Genomic DNA, 18,748 nt, shown 5'->3' on the forward strand with positions numbered 1-18,748 from the left:
CGGGGAGAAGGGGAAAGCCCATTGTTTTTTTGGCCCGGTTTTTTTTTTGGCCCAAAGGCGGGGGGCCCCCCCCCCTCCCCCCCCCCCGGGGGCCGATTTTGTTGAAAAAAATTCAGGGGGTAGGGCCCAAAAAGGGGGGGAAAACCCACACCGGAAATCCCCCCCTTTAAAGGGGGGGGTTTCCCTCCCCCGGAGACACGGTTAATTTAGTTCCCCCTAGGGGCAGCCCTAACAAAAAAATCCCGGGCTTGTTGCATTTCAAAGCTTTAAAAGACCCCCCGGGGTTTTCTAGTTGGAAAATTTTTGCCCGGTTTGGGCCCCCCCCCCCCCCCCCCTGCCTCCCACCCTCCAACCGTACTTCAAAACAACATCACATGTCAGAGCTGCGGTAGCCCATTCCCCGCGCCCAGGCCGGTTGCCTTCGGGCTACCGCGATACTCCATGGGCCAACACGGGATGTAGTACAGCACCGATCTCCAGTGGCCATAGATGTAGCCCACATGCAAGAAGTAGTTGTACGCCGGTTGCAGTATGACGGTGCGCAGCGCGACTTGGCGCGACGGTGAGCGCCGCCACACGACGTAGTTCATGACGGCACCCTCGAGGATGCCCGTGGTGTAGATGAGGCCGTTCCACAGCGCAAAGAAGAGCCACTCGCCGTGCGTGCTGATGGCGAGCAGCTCGATGGGCAGCTGCGCGAGCACGAACCAGATGTGCCACAAGTGGAGCAGCGACGCGAGCCTGAAGCCGGCGTTGCGCCACCACTCGCCACAGTCGTAGAGCAGCAGCAGCAGCAGCCGCCAGGCGGTGCGCCGCGGCGCGTTGACGTACCAGCGGTGCGCGCGCTGCTTCCAGACGCTGCTCGCGCCATAGCCCTGTAGCCTCTCGTGGAAGCCGAGGTGGCCGACGCACGGCGGCGGCGGCAGCAGCGTGGGCGGCGCAAACGTGCGCACGAACGAGCGGTACTCCATCCCCATCCTGCAGTTGTGCAGCAGGTTCAGCATGCCGAGCCAGTTGTCCTCCCCGAACGGAAGGAAGGGATGATCGGCCATGGCGCGTTCGAAGCGCTCGCGCCGCCACAGGCCGACGATGCCGTGGCAGAACCAGATGGTGCTCCAGTGGTCGGCGAGCGCGCGCGTCGTGGAGAACAGCTTGAACTCGAAGTCGACGGCGGCTTGGACTGCGGAGCGATGCGGGTGGGGAGGAAGGTTGGGGGGGTGTGGCCACGAGCGGGGAAGGCAGCGTGTGCGCGCGTGCGGCTGCCACCGCAGCTCTCCGCGCCGCTGCTCACACACCTTGGTTCTCGTGGACCATCTCGATGCCGTAGCTGATCGCAGAGACCGCATTGTCGGTAAACTTGCCCTCGTCGAGCACAAAGTGCTCCGGCAGCATCGTGTCATCGTCGAGGTGGAGCACAAAGTCGCACGAGCGAGGCAGCTGCTGCAGCCCGACGCTCAGCGCGTTCGTCTTGTGCCCGACGCCGAGGTACCGATACACAATCTTGGGATGGACGCTCGCGACCACAGCCTTGGTCTCGTCGGGAGGGTTTGGCTCGTTACTGTTGTCTATCACCACAATGTTGCCAGGCGGGATATGTCGGATGACAGACTTGAGCGTGCGGCCAATCTCGGCCGCGGATCGGTGGCAGGGGATCAGCACGCCGACGCGAGCGGCCATGGCAGGGTCGTTCTTCCATTCGGTAGCCTCCGCGTCGGATGGCAGAGGTAGAAGGAGGAGGAGCAGGAGACGGAGCAGGAACATGGCGGCAAACACGGCGGCAAGGCGCAGATGGTGCTGGGCGAGATGCTCACGTGCCAGCTCGCGCTCCGCGAGCGTTGACTCGGCGGTGATCGTGTTGCCACTCCACGCTGCCCAAGCCAGTGGGCTCAAGGCCCACGCCCCCATGAAGAGGAGCGGAAAGATCAGGAGGCACTTGCAGAACCAGAGGCAGGCTCGCCGACTCCCGCGGTTGCGGGTCGAGGCGAGCGCGACGCGCCGCCAGCGTCCGACCAGCCAGGGCTCGGGCGAGACGCGGGTCTGGCACATTGCTCGAGAGAACTCACTGCTCCGCCTCCGAGAGAACTTGCGACTTGACCGCTTTGCGCCGCAGCGCCACCAGGGGCTTGCCCGGCGGTGAGAGCGGAGGGATGGAATCGAAAGGGGGGGGTGTGGGGCGGCCAAAACAACCGATTTATCAGACGCCGATTTTAGGTGTACTTTTTTTGCTTGGCCGGCACTCATGACGGGGTAGGTAGGGTAGGTCTGGGCCCTCCCGTCGGGGTTTTCACTCTCTTCACGCTGGAATTTTCACAGCAGAAAAAGAATTTTTTCGCCCAAATCACGATGTCGAACGCGGGCTAACTGATTTTGGCCCATGCCAAGAATGCACGCGTCGTCTTGCGCGCGTGTGTGCCGCAGTGTGAGTGGCCCGGCCCGCGCCTCGAGGCCCGCGCCCCGCCCGAGTCAGGGCACAGCGCCGTCCCGCGGCCCGGAAGTACCTCTATGGCAGTCACACCTCCTCGCGGAGCCCAATACAAAAGATGGATGTTTGGAACAGAAAGCCTGGGAAGATGAGCCGGAAATACTTCTTGATCCGCAGCTTCAGCTCCTTCATGACGAGCCCATAAGATGCACGCGCCTTGGCATAGCTCCAAATAATTCGCTCAAGCTCCGGCGGAATTGCCCTTTCCGCATCATCTGCGCATGGGTGTCTCTCCGCATGTTTCGCCTCGATAAAGGCCTTTGACGATCCGCTCGGCGCCTCTCCGCAAGCTCGACTGCGACGGTCGCTCTCCCTCAAGCAGCCGCTTTGTTGCAGTTGTCGCACCATCCAACTGCGCCAGTACGGCGTTGATGCTCCTTCGATACGGAGGCTATGGCTACCAGAGTTGGGCGTGGAAGAGGCCGTAGAGGCAGTCGGCGGGCGTCGCGGTGCCGTGCGTGACGGGCGGCGGCGCAGCATGGTCGCACAACTGTCGCGTACGCGTGGAGAAGGTGTCGAGACCGCTCCGATCCCAGACTTCTGACGCCTTTCGGCCGTCCCATGCTCCGACGAATTTAACAAACTTTAACAGTTGAGCACTTGAGCACCAGGCCAACTCGCCCCCCCCGCAAGGCACGCGATACACACACAACTCGAACAGGTTTGAGCAAAGGCCGTCTTCCATGCTCGAAATGCAGCAGGAACTTAGTTGACCCTGCTCGAAGGCCGCCCTGCTCTAAGGCCGCCCTGCTCTCGGTATTGATTGCGTTGCTGACTGATAGCACTCACTGTCTGATCCAAGCAAAAGAGCCGGGAAGAGCCGTCGAGCTACATGAGACCCAAGTCGTCGTGATGTACCAAACAACAAACGCCAACAATATACCTTAGGGGCCTAGAGAACACAACCCCCCTCTCTCTTTTCTCCCAGTAAGCTATAAGTATATACCTAAAACGAAACTAGCGCCAAAATTGAGATCTTCGCGCCTCTGGTCGGCGCAATCGCGGGCGGCAACTGCGCGCTGCTCAAGCCTGCGCGTGCGTGCCCTGCCCGATGACATTACCACCCCACCGCCACCAATGAGGACGGTGGGGGCGCAGAATGATGCTCGCAAGCAGCACAGCTGCTCCGCCGCCCTCCGCCTTGCGCTGCGCGCCACGCGTTTGCGCGCACGAGTCAGGAGCGTCGCTGCATTGGCTGCATTGGCTGCATTGACTGCATTGGCTGCATTGGCTGCACGAACCACGCTGAACGATCAAGTGCAAGATCCCGACCCACGGGGTCTGGTGGCGTGGATCTCATTCGGCAAGGTTGGCTCGTCGACGATGAGGGTGCTCCTCAAGAGGCGGGCAGTGCGCCATGGCTGGCAGGACTTCGTCCCAGGCGTAGGGTGGGTCGGCCGTGAGTTTGCGATGAGCCCGAACGACAACCTCATCTGCCACGCCAAGGGATCACGTCTTGCACAAGGGATGGACGAAACGTCGGTTGCAAAGCTCGCGCCCCCTCCATGTGCCGACGCGCCCGACGGGTACGTCGTTCAGACAGATTACGGATACTGCGAGGCGGTCGCGCCACGCCCGTGCCGCTACCTCACGATCCTCCGCGAGCCCATCTCCCGCGTCGTCTCGGCGTACAACTACTTCTGTCTTAGCTGCGAGGAGGGCGGGATGCAATGCGTGAAGAACGAGTCCAACCGTGCGGCCGCGGCCGCGAGCAACGCTATGCTGCCGCTCGATGCACACGGCCTGCCGCTAGCCATGCCGCAGGCCGCCTGCCCTCACATGTCGATAGTCGAATACGCGCTGTGGAGTGGGGATAACTACTACGTCCGGCGGCTCGCGTGTGCAAAGGCGGGCGCATGTAATGCAGTGCACGAGGAGGGGCGGCATGCGATGGGCGCGGCCGATCTGGAGGTCGCCGTACGGCGGCTTGAGCAGCCAGAGATGCTTGTGGTCTTTACAGAGGAGCTCTCAACCCTGGCCATCAGCGCGATCGAGACCTACCTCGACGACGAGCTGCCACTGACGGCCAACTCCAACGTGCACGCGCACCGCTTCACCCCGAATGCGACGGAGCTGCAGCAGCTAGGGAGCATGCGCGTCCTTGGCTTCGACGTCAAGCTCTACCGCACACTCTGGGCGCGCGAGCACGGCAGCCCAGAGGGCACGTCGACGTCGGTGAGCCCAGAGGCTGTGGGCCGGCGATTGATGGCGTCGGAGGAGGTGCAACGCGGGGAGGCGCGCGTGCGGCTCATGTGGCCCGCGGACGGCTTTGTATTGCGCCTGTAAGGGTCTGCGATCTCGCATACGTCGATGTACGTTAACCCCTTGCCCGACCCGGCCCCATTGCAGCTCGCGTCTGCGTGTGGCAGAGGGACTCCCCTTTGGGCGTTCAGGCCCAGTCCTGAAGCACGTCACCCGTGCCCAGCAGTTTGGCCAGCTTGAGGTTGTGCGGCTCGAAGAAGGCAACGAGCTTCAGCATGTAGCTGCTTGGCAGCAGCACCCTTCGCTGGTTGACAGTGGGATTGCGCCTCTCCGATAGCAGCACGTCGCGGTCGCTCCGTGGCATCATCTCCTCGATCGGCACGCCAGCCCACCGGAGCAGCGCCGAAAACGCCGCGTCGCGAGCATCACTGCCGCGCGTGTAAAATCGCTCAAACGTCGTCACGTAGACCTGGCAGTGCGAGAACGCAGCAAACCACCGCTCGAGCTGCGGCGCATACACACTCTTGCTGATGTGGTCGTGCATCGTCCATGCGCCACCGAGCCCGTCCGATCCGCACCACAAGCGATTTATTGTTGGCAACACACGCCTGTGGCAAGAGGTAGGTGGTAGGTGGTAGGTGGTAAGAGGTAGGTGGTAAGAGGTGGGTGGTAAGAGGTCGCCTCTTGCCGGCGGAAGGCCTCCATCTGCTCGTCGAGGGTCCGCATGGCGTCCTCTGCACCTGTGCCGCCTTTGGACCAGTACGAAGAGAGCGTGCGGGCCACCGGCTCGCGCAGGATGGCGATGAAGCGCATACGTTGAAGGAGCTCGGGCCTTCCCAGCTGCTCGAAGGCGGCGCGCACGCGGCCAGGGACGGTGGGGTGATAGAGGTAGTTGGGCGTGTACTCGAGCGACAGGTCGGAGCCATGCCGCATCGGTGAGGACATGCCCTGCTCGAGCCTCAGCCGCACCGACGCATCGCCGACGGTATCGTACACGTGCACCTCTCGAGAGCCATCGCACTCAACGATCTGCACCCTCTTGTTGAGCGCCTCCCAGATCGGCTCCACGTCCCGGAGCTCATGATCGTTCACGTGCCCGCTGTGTACGGTCTGGGTGAACTCTGGGTGAAGTCTGGAAAAAAGTCAGTTTGCGGCTCACCCGATAGCCAGGTGGATGACCTATGAATGGGTACCAAACTGATTTCTTTTTTTCACATTCACACCTCACGTGGAGGTGTGAAAAAAGAAAAGTCAGTTTCGAAGTCAGTTTGCGAGTTTTGTCCCACCGGTTGACCAGGTGACCGATCTCACCAGAGGGTGAGGGGAGTCACAAACTGACTTCGTCCGGACGAAGTCAGTTTGTAACCTCTCATAAAAGAATTCGAAGAGCTGAGCGGATGCTCAGTAAGGCCGCGCTGGAGGCGGTACTAGTAATTCGGGGTTTGTGGGGACGACTTTTATAAAGAAAACCGGCGAAGCGGGGCCCGCGCACGGCGCCGCGGGGGCACACACACGGCACGAAGAGTCACAAGCGACCACACACAGAACACTACGTGCCTCCCCGTCTTTGTAGCCTGGCGTTTGTGCCCCGTTTGTTTGTGCCGCGTCCCGTGCCCCCGAGTTCATTTTACATACGAAAGAACGTTCCGTTACCCGGACCGCTTATAGCTCCCGCTGGTCGCATGAGTGGCAACGGCTCGCCCCACAGCAAGCCCGAGTGCGCTATCTCGGTCGCGGCCGCGCGTTTCGTACGTCCTCCAGTTGCGCGCCGACCACGACGTCAAGTCGTACTCGAGTATTGCGCATGCGACAGGCGGTTGTTCGTCATGGTAGTGGCCACGCTGTGACTTGACGTAGCCTTGGCCGGTGGTGTGGTCGAACGCCCGTTGACCACGGAACCCGCGTTGCTTGCAGCCCATGTTTCATTGCAAGTTTGGTGAATACAGCTCCTTCCCAGAAGACCTTATCGATTCTCAGATATAATATCAATTGGAGCCCAATTTCATTAACGCAAGAGGAGGGGGGCGACCCCCCCCCCCCACCCATACGCGCACGCGCGACAAGCTGCCATCAGCCGAGGCTAAGTATCTAGATACTTACCTAATCCGGATAATAATCACTCGACAACAGCCTGGTATCTTGTGACGCGCCGGTGGCCGCTCTGAACTGTTCGGATCAAACGTGCTAGTTTCGTTTGTTTTCTGGTACATCACGACGACTTGGGTCTCATGTAGCTCGACGGCTCTTCCCGGCTCTTTTGCTTGGATCAGACAGTGCTATCAGTCAACAACGCAATGCCGAGAGCAGGCAGGGCGGCCTTAGAGCAGGGCGGCCTTCGAGCAGGGTCAACTAAGTTCCTGCTGCATTTCGAGCATGGAAGACGGCCTTTGCTCAAACCTGTTCGAGTTGTGTGTGTATCGCGTGCCTTGCGGGGGGGGCGAGTTGGCCTGGTGCTCAAGTGCTCAACTGTTAAAGTTTGTTAAATTCGTCGGAGCATGGGACGGCCGAAAGGCGTCAGAAGTCTGGGATCGGAGCGGTCTCGACACCTTCTCCACGCGTACGCGACAGTTGTGCGACCATGCTGCGCCGCCGCCCGTCACGCACGGCACCGCGACGCCCGCCGACTGCCTCTACGGCCTCTTCCACGCCCAACTCTGGTAGCCATAGCCTCCGTATCGAAGGAGCATCAACGCCGTACTGGCGCAGTTGGATGGTGCGACAACTGCAACAAAGCGGCTGCTTGAGGGAGAGCGACCGTCGCAGTCGAGCTTGCGGAGAGGCGCCGAGCGGATCGTCAAAGGCCTTTATCGAGGCGAAACATGCGGAGAGACACCCATGCGCAGATGATGCGGAAAGGGCAATTCCGCCGGAGCTTGAGCGAATTATTTGGAGCTATGCCAAGGCGCGTGCATCTTATGGGCTCGTCATGAAGGAGCTGAAGCTGCGGATCAAGAAGTATTTCCGGCTCATCTTCCCAGGCTTTCTATTCCAAACATCCATCTTTTGTATTGGGCTCCGCGAGGAGGTGTGACTGCCATAGAGGTACTTCCGGGCCGCGGGACGGCGCTGTGCCCTGACTCGGGCGGGGCGCGGGCCTCGAGGCGCGGGCCGGGCCACTCACACTGCGGCACACACGCGCGCAAGACGACGCGTGCATTCTTGGCATCAGCCCGCACAGCGCTACTGCCTGAAATAAATAAATAAAACGGACACCTCTACTAGGAGATGGGGCACAAGGAACAGGTCGCCGCCGGTGGACCTTTGTGCAGGGTTCTTTGTGGGTGTGGTCGGCAAGGGCGGGGGCCTGTTCCTTTTTACCCATCTCACAGTAGAGAGGTGTCCGTTTTTATTTATTTATTTCTCAACACCGCCACGAACTCACTCACATGGCGTGAGACCAGCCCGCCGTTCGCCGCCACGTCGAATCTGGGGAATCTGGGGAATCTGGGGAATCTGAGGAAGGGCGATCATGGGAGGTGGGGGCGCCGACGTGGGGACGAAGAGATCATCATGGTTTTCGTTCCCCCCCCCTCCCTGCCCCCCTCTCACTCCCGCGACCACACCTCGATCTTCTTGGGCAGCAGCTGGCGTGACGCGTCATCTCCGTGGCCTAAGCGGCCATATTCGCCAGCGCCCCAGGTAAAGACAGCGCCGTCGGCGGTGAGGGCGAGGTTGTGGCTAAGCCCTGCCGACACAGCGATGACGCGCTGGCCAGCAAAGGCCTCGACCTTCTTCGGCAGCAGCTGGTTCTGCTCGTCGCCGTGGCCCAACTGGCCACGGGCTCCATAGCCCCAGCTGCAGACGGCGCCGTCGGCGGTGAGGGCGAGGCTGTGGATAGGCCCTGCCGACACAGTGACGACGCGCTGGCCAGCCAACGCCTCGATCTTCTTGGGCAGCCACTGGGTTTGCTCGTCGCCGTGGCCCAACCGGCCGTCGCCTCCACCACCCCAGCTCCAGGCAACGCCGTCGGCGGTGATGGCGAGGCTGTGTTGGGCTCCAGCCGAGACAGCGACCACGCGCTGGCCTGCCAAGGCCTCGATGCTCTTCGGCAGTAGCTGCTTCTGCGTGTCGCCGTGGCCCAGCTGGCCTGTGGCTCCCCAGCCCCAGCTCCAGACAGCGCCGTCGGCGGTGAGAGCGACGCTAGCAGCTAATCCAGCTGACACAGCGACGACACGCTGGCCAGCAAAGGCCTCGACCTTCTTCGGCAGCTGCTGCCTCTGCTCGTCGCCGTGGCCCAGCTGGCCCCAGCCTCCATCGCCGCAGCTCCAGACACTGCCGTCGGCGGTGAGGGTGAGGATGTGGAAGTCTCCAGCCGACACGGCGACGACGCGCTGGCTAGCAAAGGCCTCGACCTTCTTGGGATGCCACTGGTCCTCCTGGTCGCCGTGGCCCAGCCGGTCAAAGACTCCATCTCCCCAGCTCCAGACGCTGCCGTCCGCGGTGAGAGCGAGGCTGAAATATCGTGACGCCGCCACACTAATCGCGCGCTCGCCTCCGGAGGGAGACGGGTCGGCGTGTTCAGCTGCAGCACGCCCTCGCCGTGGCCGAGAAGGCCTGGCACACCATCCTCCTCGTCCTCCTCGTCCTCCTCGCCCTCCTCGCCATCCGCTGCCGCGCCGCACGACGAGAGCCGCCCCTCGCCGTCGATGAAGACGCTGTGCCGTGCGCCCGCCGCCAGCCTCACCGGCGGGTTGAACTCGCACAGCAGCGCCGAATAGCACAGCCACCGCACGGCGCAGCCCTCGCCCTCTGGCTGCGCCGGCGGCTCGTAGCCGGCCTCTTGCAGGCGCAAGCGGATGCCTTGCTCCGCGAGCGAGGCGTGGAAGAGAAGCGAGACGGCCGCGACGCGAGCGATGTCGACGGGATCGCAGTGAGAGAAGGCGCGCACGAGGAGGTCCGTGGGGAGGTCGAGGAGGCGGGCGGGCGGCGGCGTGCTTGGCGGGGGCGCGGCGGTGGTGGCGAGGCGGCGCGAGCGGCGGCGCGGCGGGGTGGACATCGCGAGGAAAAGAATTTACAAACCCGGGCTGGTGTCTATCTGAAGCATGAAGTTACTTCAGGAAGTAAGTATTCACCGCACTATAGCACGGGCTCGCACCCCCCAACCGCTTACTAGGAACCCCTCGCCTTATTGTTTGGCCCCCCCAGGCCACACACAGACCACCAGACCGGTCACTGGGGCCGACAATTAGGGTTCAAACAGAGCCGGACTTGTGAGCCGGACGGCTTTCATTTCTCTCTGCGTTCTCGCACATGGAGTGCGAGATACTCGACTTTCTTTCCGCCCCAAACTGTCACTCCCCTTTCTCCCGGCCGGGGTGGGGCGCGCGCGGGGGGCGGCGGGTGTGCAGGATGTCTGTGGGCCCGAGAGCGGTATGTAGAAAGATGAACAACAGAGAGCGATATGACATGCCGAGAGCATACTGAGCAGGCTGCCGTCGAGCGACGAGCCATGCTGGCTCGTCGCGGGCGGCCAGCTCCGAGTCGTGAGCGGTACAGTAGAAAAAGAAATCGTGGATAAGGGGCGCCACGCAGCCGATCCACAGAATGGATGCGCTCGAGGTGCTCGTTGAGGAGGTTGTCAAATGTCCTGCCGCGGAGCTTGTCCTGCCGTCGCCCGCGGAGCCTTCGCCGCCGCCGGGTGTCTTCGCACGCCCAGCAGCGCCGGCCCAGCCGGAGGCGCTTTGCACGTCTCAGCCTATTGCTTTGCCCGGCGGCGGGCTGAGGCCGGGCCTGAGATCAAAGGAGATCAAAGGCCTGCCGGTCGCCTCCTTTCGCGTCGTCCGGCCGCGGGACGGCGAGCCGTGCGACTCCGACGCCAGCGAGGAGCTCGACGATGCCGCGTTTGAGCATCGGCACCAGCGGCTGGCTTCGATTGAGCGAAAGGGATTTTCGGTGATGGGGCGCAAGCGCGAGCCGGTGCTGACCTTGGCGGCCGCGTCGTCGGCGCCGGCGCCCTCTGGCGACGAGCGCGAGATCCGCAGAAGCGTGCAGATGCTGCTAGGACGGTGCGCCGAGCGGGGAACTGCACGCACTGCACCACTGCACCTCGCCACGCCGCAGCCGGCTCCGCCCGCGCGCGCAGGCCGCCCCCGACGTGCTGCCCGGCGTGCCCGCCCTACTTCAAGCACGTCGCGCACACCTGCGACAAGGCAAAGGCCTCCGCGGCTGCGGCGGAGGTCCAGCCACAACCCGCGTGCGCCTCGTGCCCCGCCTGCCCGCCTCGCTATCGGCACGTGGCCCACACGTGCGGAAAGACGTGCGCCGTGGCCCGCCGCGGACGTCGCCGCCTTCAGCGCGCCCGCCGCCGCCGACGCGACCCTCTTTCCCCGCTAGGTACGTGGGAAAGCGCTACGGCAAGCGGCGGAAGAAGAAGGCCGCTGCCGACACCTCGGCCGAGCAGGCCTCCGCTGCCGCGCATGCCGCGGAGACGGCGGGAGAGGAGCCCGCGCTCGCCTCCTCCTCCTTCTCGTCCTCCAGGGAGGCGGCCGACGTCGACGACGATCTGGCGCGGGGCGAGGCCGAGGGATCCTCCCCCGACGCTCCTTGAAATTTCGTGTCGCATTTGATTGATTCCTTGCGAGAGCTTCTCTCCTCTGCGAGTGTACCGGTGATCTAGCATGGCACGTAGCGCGGACGGTACGTTTCCTCTCTCGGACGACGGACACGTGTGTATATACTATAAAAACCGCCACCCACCTCGCGCGCTCCCCCGGGCTGTGGGTCACGAATGACGAAACACTGCGGTAAACACAGAAAACACACACTCTGCAATTGTGCAAACTGGTCTCGCCACTCGCGTCTCGGGGTGGTGGCCCTGGCCGGCCGCGTGTGTGGTGTGTGTGCGGCACCACGGGCGGCAATCTCGGCGCGTGCACTATACTGCACACCCACCGCGCCGATCTCAGTCAGTGGAGTAGTTGTGTGGGTTGCGCGGCGCGTGTGCACATGCAGCGTGATATGCAGATCAAGATCTCAGACGAGATGAGCCGGCCGGCCCGCAGGCGGCGCGCCGGGGCACAGCGACGTGGACAGAGAGAGCAGATAGAGAGCAGAGCTAAGAGACCAGCTCGAGAGTGGTCACACGAGTCGACTAGACACGTGGCACGACAAATTACTGGGGGACCAGGAAACTCTATAAACAACGCCATCATGACGGCCCGATTGGCGGTGGCGCGCCTGGCGGTAATGTATCGCACTCGGTGCACGCGCCGCAGCCGCCCCAGCTGCATCTCTCTGTCCACGTGTCGGTCTTGCTCGCGCAGAAGGGCCTGCAACTGGCCGCAGACGGCACAACGCATTCGCTACACGCGCCGCAGCCGTCCCAGCTGCATCTCGTCACCCACGGGTCGGTCTTGCTCGCGCAGAAGGGCCTGCACTGGGCCGGCGGCGGCGTCGCGGGTGGTGGTGATGCTGGAGGTGCCGGCGGAGGCGACGGAGGTGGTGGCGTCGGCGGCGGCGGGCTCGGAGGCAAGGCAGGGGGGGGCAACGCGGGCGGCGGCAATGCCGGAGGCGGCGAGGCGGGAGGCGGCGCCGAGGGCGGCGGGACTGGAGGGGGCGGGGAAGGCGGGGGCGGCTGCAGCGGGGTGGGGGGAGGCAGCGATGGCGGCAACGATGGCGGCGGCGGCGTGGGAGGCGGCGGCATGGGCGGCGGCGGCGACGGAGCTGGCGGCATGGGCGGTGGCGTCACGGGTGGTGGCGGCTGTGGCGGCGGCTGTGGCGGCGGTGGCGTGGGCGGCGGCGGGGCCGGAGGCAAGGCAGGGGGGGGCAGCGCATGCGGCGGCAACGCATGAGGCGGCGAGGCGGGCTGGCCCGGCGGCGGCGTAGCCGGCGGTGGCACTGCGGGCGGCAATACGAGACACTCGGTGCACGCCCTGCAGCCGCCCCAGCTGCATCTCTCTGTCCACGTGTCGGTCTTGCTCGCGCAGAAGGGCCTGCAACTGGCCGCAGACGGCACAACGCATTCGCTACACGCGCCGCAGCCGCCCCAGCTGCATCTCGTCACCCACGGGTCGGTCTTGCTCGCGCAGAAGGGCCTGCACTGGGCCGGCGGCGGCGTCTGGGGCAAAATCTGAGAAAATTCGAGAATGGGAGAATTTATTTTTGCGCTAAGGGCCGTTTTATTTTATTTTGCGCGACGAACGTTTTATTTTGGTGGCAAGCCCTTGGGCCGTGAAAGAGACGAAGGATCAGGCCAAAAAGAAGAAAAGAAAACAGAGACCCCAAGGGAGGGATGGGAAGGATCAGGCACCAGGGCGGTATTGGAGCTTTCACAACCGCAGCTTGTTGGAGTATCTTCACAGCCTTGTTATGAGAAGAAAATACGTCGTATGGCGCTATGCGCTAGTCTGTGAGAGGTTGAGGTGCGAGCCCTGGAGGCCCTGGGGATGGGGGGAGACTACCTGGTACCCGCCATGAACACACGGTCGCTCTAGACCCCCATCAGGATCGGCTTCAGCGATGGAGCGGCGCGCCGATTCGCCTCCCGAGCCCTCCGAGAGCCCCTCTCCGCCACCTCCGCCGCCTCCGCACGACGCGCCATCCGCCGACGCCGGTTCCGGCGACGAGGGCCCAGCCGAGCCTGCGCTTGCAGGCTCTGCGCACGAGGCAGAGGCAGAGCCGCCAGCCCCTGCCGAGGAGCAACTGCCAGTCAAGCTCTTTCTCGGCGGACTCTCGCTCACGTCCGGCCTGACTCCTGCCGACCTGCACGACTACTTTTCGCAATTTGGAGAAATCACCGAGGCGCGCGCCATGCGTGTATAGACGCCTCTCTCCTGCCCGGCACGCCCGGCCGCGCTGCGCTCACCTCGAGTCGCGCTACGCGCCGCAGGTCGTCATCAAGCCGCCCTCAGCGGGCTCGCGCCTCTACCCGAGGGGCGCTCGGACTGCGCGCGCCTACGCCTTCATCACGGTTGCCGACGCCGCCACCGCCGAGGCCATCGTTGCGCAGCCGCACACTATCAAGGGGTGTCCGCTCTCGGCGCCCCTGTACGCCAAGTCGACTGCGACCCGCCACGACGGCAGCGGAGATAGCTACGCCGGCGGCGACAGCGCCGGCGTCCGCGGCGGGCGGGTCGGCGCAGCTGGTGGAGGCGGAGGCGGAGGCGGGTATGGAGGCGGGTACGGCGGTGGGCAGGGACCTTACGGCCCGATATACGACGAGAACGGCGCTTGCCTCAAGTGCTTTGCGGGTGGGCTCGGCCACGACGTCACGGAGGCCTCGTTCCGCGCCTTCTTCGAGAACTTCGGCCCGCTCACTGACTCGGTCATCATGCACGACCACCTCACCCGCCGGCCGCGCGGCTTTGGCTTCGTCACCTTCGCCGAGCGTCGGTCGGTGGACGCGCTGCTGAGCAAGCAATACCACGACTTCCACGGCCGCCGCATCGAAGTCAAGCTGGCCGTCCCGAGGGAGGAGTGCAAGGGCGGCAGCGTGGGCGGCCGCGGCACGCGGGGCGGCGGCAGCGGCGGCGGCCGCGGCGGCGGCCGCGAGGACGAGGGGGGGCCGCTCGCCATGGACCGGAGCTTCCTGTGGGGCTCCGGCCTCGCGGCGCCGGGCGGCCCCGTCGTGACGCCCGAGTTCTCCTTCGAGACGTTCGCGCCCGAGCCGGTGTACGGTGCCATTCCGCCGATGGGGCCGATGATGCAAGGCGGCCCTCTCTCTCTGTCTCTCTCTGTCTCTCTCTGTCTCTCTCTCTCTCTCTCTCTCTCTCTCTCTCTCTCTCTCTCTCTCTCTCTCTCTCTCTCTCTCTCACTCACTCACTCACTCTGTCTGTCTCCCTCGCCACAGGCATCGCCACAGGCATCCCTGTGCAGCACGGGGTGTCCCCGCCCTTGACCATGGCCCCGGGCATGGGCATGGTCCCGATGGGCCCCGTCAGCCCCTCCGGGCCGCCGCCCCTCGGGTCCAAGGTGTTGATGCCACCCCCGCACTTTGGCGCACCTCCCCCCTTTGGGTATCCGCCTCCCGCCGGCGCGGCGCTGATGCCCGGCGGAATGCTCCCCCCCGGCATGATGATGGGCGGCGCCTATGCGCCCATGCCGGCAGCGCCACTCGTCTACCAGCCGATGATGCCGGTCGCTCAGGGGCCGCCGGGCCCCAGCCGCGGCCAAAAGCCCGTCGCCGGCCCTGCGTCGGAGGGTGGGGAGGCGTCGTGAGGCAGGGGGGGAGCGGCGGGCTGGAGAGGGCGGCGGGTGCAGCGGGCGGACACGGCAGCCAGCACACCTTGACTACAGTGCCCCTGCGGTGCTCTGGTGCGGCGCGTGCTGTCGGTGTCCCGCTCTCTTGTCTCTGGAACGGCTCGAGCGAGGCGTGAACGATATGGGGCTTGGGAAAAGGGGAGAAAAGGGCTGTGTTGTACTTACACATTGTACGGGGGCGAGAGAGGCGAACAACAGCGGGAAAAGGCGGTATCGCGCGCTTCACAATCTCCGCTCTCCGGGCGCGCACGGGGGGCACGGCGCAGTCTCTCAGGGGGAGAGATTGGATCTCTGTCCTGCGTGTCTCTCGCGTCCGCCCCGTGGCCGCGCGCGTGCAATGGGCGGGGCGCCTGCATGCCTGCTTGCCTGCCTGCCTGCCTGCCCTGGGCTAGCGGTCCCGAGGTTGCGAGACTGCGCACGGCTCCCGTGCCATCGAGTGCCGTCAGTCGCGATGGAACGGCCTGACGGGCGGGTCGCAAAGGAAGTGGTCGAGCCGCTGCTTGTGAAAAGCGCGCACAACTGCAGTGTACGGTTCTTCGGAGTGCAGTCCCGTGAGAAGGGCGAACATGTCCGCCGCAAACGTCTGGCAGTTGCGATTTTGCTCGCTGTACCCCACGTCGTTGCGTGCGCAGTTGAGCACAGCGCGCAAAACGTCGTCGCGCGAGCGATGGCTCAGCCGCACAGGAGCAGAGGCTGCGATGTCCGGGTCGAGAAACCGCCCCGTCGCACCCTCATACCTTTGCAGGAACTTCTTGAACTCGCGCAAGTTTTTGGCACCAACATCGAGCACGCGCACTTCGGACCGGTCTACAGCGCCATGGTCGAACGTTGTTCGACGACGTCGAACACGTAGCGAAAGAGAGACCGTTAGCGGACGTGAATACTCGGGAGCGCGTTCGCGCTTGCGTTTGGACGCGATGTCGAGGAAAGGCAGAAGCTGCCATTCTTTGAAAGCCGGCGGCTTGAAAGGTCAAGGCCAGGCAAGGGCAGCGGAGCCCCAGCAGGCGTGTGGCCACGCCATATGCGCTCTGATGTGGACCGCGTGGTGTTCGAGCCCAGACGCGGTCGCAGGGCCATAACACGGGTCTCCGAGGGATAGTTCCGTGACGGGTGAAATCTTTTCGCTTCCCCACCTTGAATTCTTTTTTTCCGAAGCGCGGGCGGGACAGCAGAACAACCCCGCCCTGTTGTATGCCCGGACGGACGAAGGCTGGCTCGGCCGCCTCCCGGCGCGGGCACGCTTCAGCGGCGGCTACTGCTGCGCCGCTCGCGCTGCCGAAAAGGATCGAAGCGGCGGCGGAGAACGGCAAGGTTGACGTGGTGCAGACGTGGCTCAGCGGGGCTGGGGGGTTGACGCGACGTGCGTGAATCGCGGTGTGAGTGGCTGTACGCTCCTGCTGATCGCCGCCGAATACGGTCACAAGCAGCTGGTCGAACTGCTGCTGAAGCGCGGCGCGGAGGCGGACGCGCGCGATGGCCACGACTGTACGGCGCTGATGGCCGCCGCCCGCTGGGGCTACGAGCAGGTGGCCGAGATGCTGCTGCGGCACGGCGCAGGGATCAACCTGCAGGACCGCAAGCACGGCGTCACCGCGCTGATGTTCGCCGCCTTCCACAACCACCCCGCCGTGGTGCTCCGCTTGCTGCGGGCGGGCGCAGACATGACGTTGCGCGATGTGGACGGCAAGACGGCGCTGCAGCGGGCCAAGGAGGAGGCCCACCCCGAATGCGTCGCCGCCGTCAGGACGTATCTCGGTGAGGTGGCGGCGGACCGGCGCGAGGCGGCGGCGGTCGAGGCGGGCGGCGCAGGGGCGAGCGGCGCACCCGCAGGCGCGGCGGCGGCGGGCGCCAGTGCTGCGGTTTCTGCAGCTTCGAGCGGCGAGGCTGGCGCGGAGGCTGAGCCGAGCAGCGGGGCGGTGCCAGAGGAGGTCGTGCTAGCGGCTGAGCACGGCGACGAGGCGGTGCTGGCGTGGCTCGACGGTGGCGGGCGGGTCAACGAGAGGTTCGAGTACGTCTTTTCGGACGGCGAGCGCGTGAGCGGCATGACGCTGCTGATGCTCGCAATGTCCTACGGCCGCGAGGGGCTGGCCGAAGCGCTGCTCCAGCGTGGCGCGGATGTCTCGTTGCACACCAGCAAAGGCACCACCGCGCTGATGGGCGCCGCCGGGAACGGCCACGAGAAAGTGGTCGAGTTGGCGTTGCGGCACGGCGCGGAGACCAACCGGCAGTGCGAGTTTGCTCCCGGCAACACCGCGCTGATGCTTGCCGCCGCGTATGGCCGCGAGAAAGTGGTCGACGCGCTGATCCGGCACGGCGCGGCGATCGACCAGCAGAACCGCGCCGGCGACACCGCGCTGATTCTCGCCGCTTTCTACGACCACCCCGCCGCCCTCCTCCGCCTGCTGCGGGCGGGCGCAGAAGTGACGCTGCGCACTACGGATGGCAAGACCGCGCTGCTGTACGCCAAGGAGAAGGGCCACGCCAAGTGCGTGCGCGCCCTCGCGGAGCATGCGGCGGCCGAGAAGGCGGCGGAGAAGGCGGCGGCGGAGGCCGAGAAGGCGGCGGAGAGGGCGGCGGCGGAGGCGGCGTGGGCCGCGGGAGCGGCGGAGAGGGCGGCGCAGAGGGCGGCGGAGGAGAAGGAGGCGGCGCGGCACGCCGAGGAGCTGCTGGCGGAGGTCGAGGCGGAGAAGCGCGCCAAGGGCAAGAAGGGCAAGAAGAAGAAGAAGAAGGGCGGCGGGGCTGGGCCGTCGCAGGAGCCCGAGGAGGGTGCCGAGGCGCCGTCGGAGGCAGACGCAGCCGAGGCGGCGAAGAAGGCCGAGGAGGCGAGGCTTCTCCTGCTTCTCGAGACGCTCACCGAGGAGAGGATGCGGTTCGGCATCACGGCGGAGACGTCGGTCGAGGGGCTGGCGGAAGCGCTGGGAGAGGCGGCGGGCGAGGCGAGCGAGGAGGAGGGCGACGAGGAGACGGCGGAGGCGGCAGCGGAGGCGGCAGCGGCAGCGGAGGCGGAGGCGGCAGCGGAGGCGCGCCGGCAGGCTGAGGCGGAGGAGGCGGCAGTGGCAGCGGCAAAGGAGGAGGAGGAGGCTGCCGCAGCGGAGGAGGAGGCGGAGGAGGCGGCAGTAGCGGCGGCCGAGGCAGCAGCGGCGGCGGCAGAGGCGGCGCTCGCCGCAGCCAAGGCGAGGCGCGCCTCAGGTGCCGCTGCGAGGGCCAGGGTGCGGGAGGCGGCCTAGCCAGCGCGCAAGGACAGCTGGCGCAGTGGCAGCCATGGGGAAGGGTCTCTCGTACTCTGGGGTGCGTTCTCTTGTGAACGGTCGTGGCTGTGGGCTGGCGCGCGTGCAGTCCCTCGAGGTCCCGCCGGGAGCTGCTCACGCAGTCGTACGAAGGGTGGGCGGTGGCGTGAGGAAGTGGCATGGCCAATTGCCATAGAGTGCGACCGAGCATGTCTCAGTACTCAGACACCAGTGTGGGCGCCGGTGTGGGCCCCTCAGACTGTGGGGAGCTGCTGTGCTCGCAGCTCGGGAGATGTTGTATTTTACGAGTCTCCCCCCGCGGGCCAAGGGGTTGCCACAAGGAGGCACAACGCCGATCGTCCGGTCCGGCGGCTCGTCTCGGCGCGCTTACACCCGCCCCCCGCCCCCCTCTCGCATGTGCTCCACCGGGACACGTGGAGAAGGCTCTAGAGGCTACCAAGAAACCTTTGTGAGTAGCGAGCACGCAAAATCCAACCCCCAATCCCAAACCCACCAGGGGATACCAGGGGAGCCTTCCAGCGTGCGACGGTGTATCATTCACTTTATGCCACCGTTGCATATCGGGATATGCAACGGTGGCATAAAGTGTGAATGATACACCGTCGTATGACGGTGATCA

The 18,748-nt window shown here is 65.0% G+C and overlaps 6 protein-coding genes across 6 annotated transcripts; 4 read left to right on the top strand and 2 right to left on the bottom strand.

Moving 5' to 3' along the window:
- Nucleotides 1-377: 377 nt before the first annotated feature.
- Nucleotides 378-2,046, bottom strand: EMIHUDRAFT_235251 (glycosyltransferase; the record flags this gene model as incomplete). The annotated part of the gene is made up of 3 exons (XM_005780422.1): nucleotides 378-1,180; nucleotides 1,296-1,704; nucleotides 1,774-2,046. 3 exons carry the CDS (start codon nucleotides 2,044-2,046, stop codon nucleotides 378-380), a joined length of 1,485 nt encoding a protein of 494 aa, XP_005780479.1.
- A 1,513-nt stretch (nucleotides 2,047-3,559) lies between these two features.
- EMIHUDRAFT_114385 (hypothetical protein) lies at nucleotides 3,560-4,768 on the top strand (the record flags this gene model as incomplete). The annotated part of the gene is made up of 1 exon (XM_005780423.1): nucleotides 3,560-4,768. One exon carries the CDS (start codon nucleotides 3,560-3,562, stop codon nucleotides 4,766-4,768), a length of 1,209 nt encoding a protein of 402 aa, XP_005780480.1.
- Nucleotides 4,769-4,871: 103 nt separating this feature from the next.
- EMIHUDRAFT_235254 (hypothetical protein) lies at nucleotides 4,872-6,057 on the bottom strand (the record flags this gene model as incomplete). The annotated part of the gene is made up of 3 exons (XM_005780424.1): nucleotides 4,872-5,189; nucleotides 5,468-5,805; nucleotides 6,051-6,057. The coding sequence occupies 3 exons, from the start codon at nucleotides 6,055-6,057 to the stop codon at nucleotides 4,872-4,874; spliced, it is 663 nt and encodes a 220-aa protein (XP_005780481.1).
- A 4,502-nt stretch (nucleotides 6,058-10,559) lies between these two features.
- On the top strand, nucleotides 10,560-11,383 carry EMIHUDRAFT_366397 (hypothetical protein). The gene has a single exon (XM_005780425.1). It carries the CDS (start codon nucleotides 10,580-10,582, stop codon nucleotides 11,015-11,017), a length of 438 nt encoding a protein of 145 aa, XP_005780482.1. The 5' UTR covers nucleotides 10,560-10,579; the 3' UTR covers nucleotides 11,018-11,383.
- Nucleotides 11,384-13,099: 1,716 nt separating this feature from the next.
- Nucleotides 13,100-15,071, top strand: EMIHUDRAFT_430044 (hypothetical protein). The gene is made up of 2 exons (XM_005780426.1): nucleotides 13,100-13,423; nucleotides 13,512-15,071. The coding sequence occupies exons 1-2, from the start codon at nucleotides 13,142-13,144 to the stop codon at nucleotides 14,517-14,519; spliced, it is 1,290 nt and encodes a 429-aa protein (XP_005780483.1). The 5' UTR covers nucleotides 13,100-13,141; the 3' UTR covers nucleotides 14,520-15,071.
- An 831-nt stretch (nucleotides 15,072-15,902) lies between these two features.
- EMIHUDRAFT_235259 (hypothetical protein) lies at nucleotides 15,903-18,108 on the top strand (the record flags this gene model as incomplete). The annotated part of the gene is made up of 3 exons (XM_005780427.1): nucleotides 15,903-15,926; nucleotides 17,503-17,775; nucleotides 18,055-18,108. 3 exons carry the CDS (start codon nucleotides 15,903-15,905, stop codon nucleotides 18,106-18,108), a joined length of 351 nt encoding a protein of 116 aa, XP_005780484.1.
- Between the last annotated feature and the right edge of the window lie 640 nt (nucleotides 18,109-18,748).

This window comes from Emiliania huxleyi, assembly GCF_000372725.1.
Source record: "Emiliania huxleyi CCMP1516 chromosome Unknown EMIHUscaffold_215, whole genome shotgun sequence".
NCBI lineage: Eukaryota > Haptophyta > Isochrysidales > Noelaerhabdaceae > Emiliania > Emiliania huxleyi.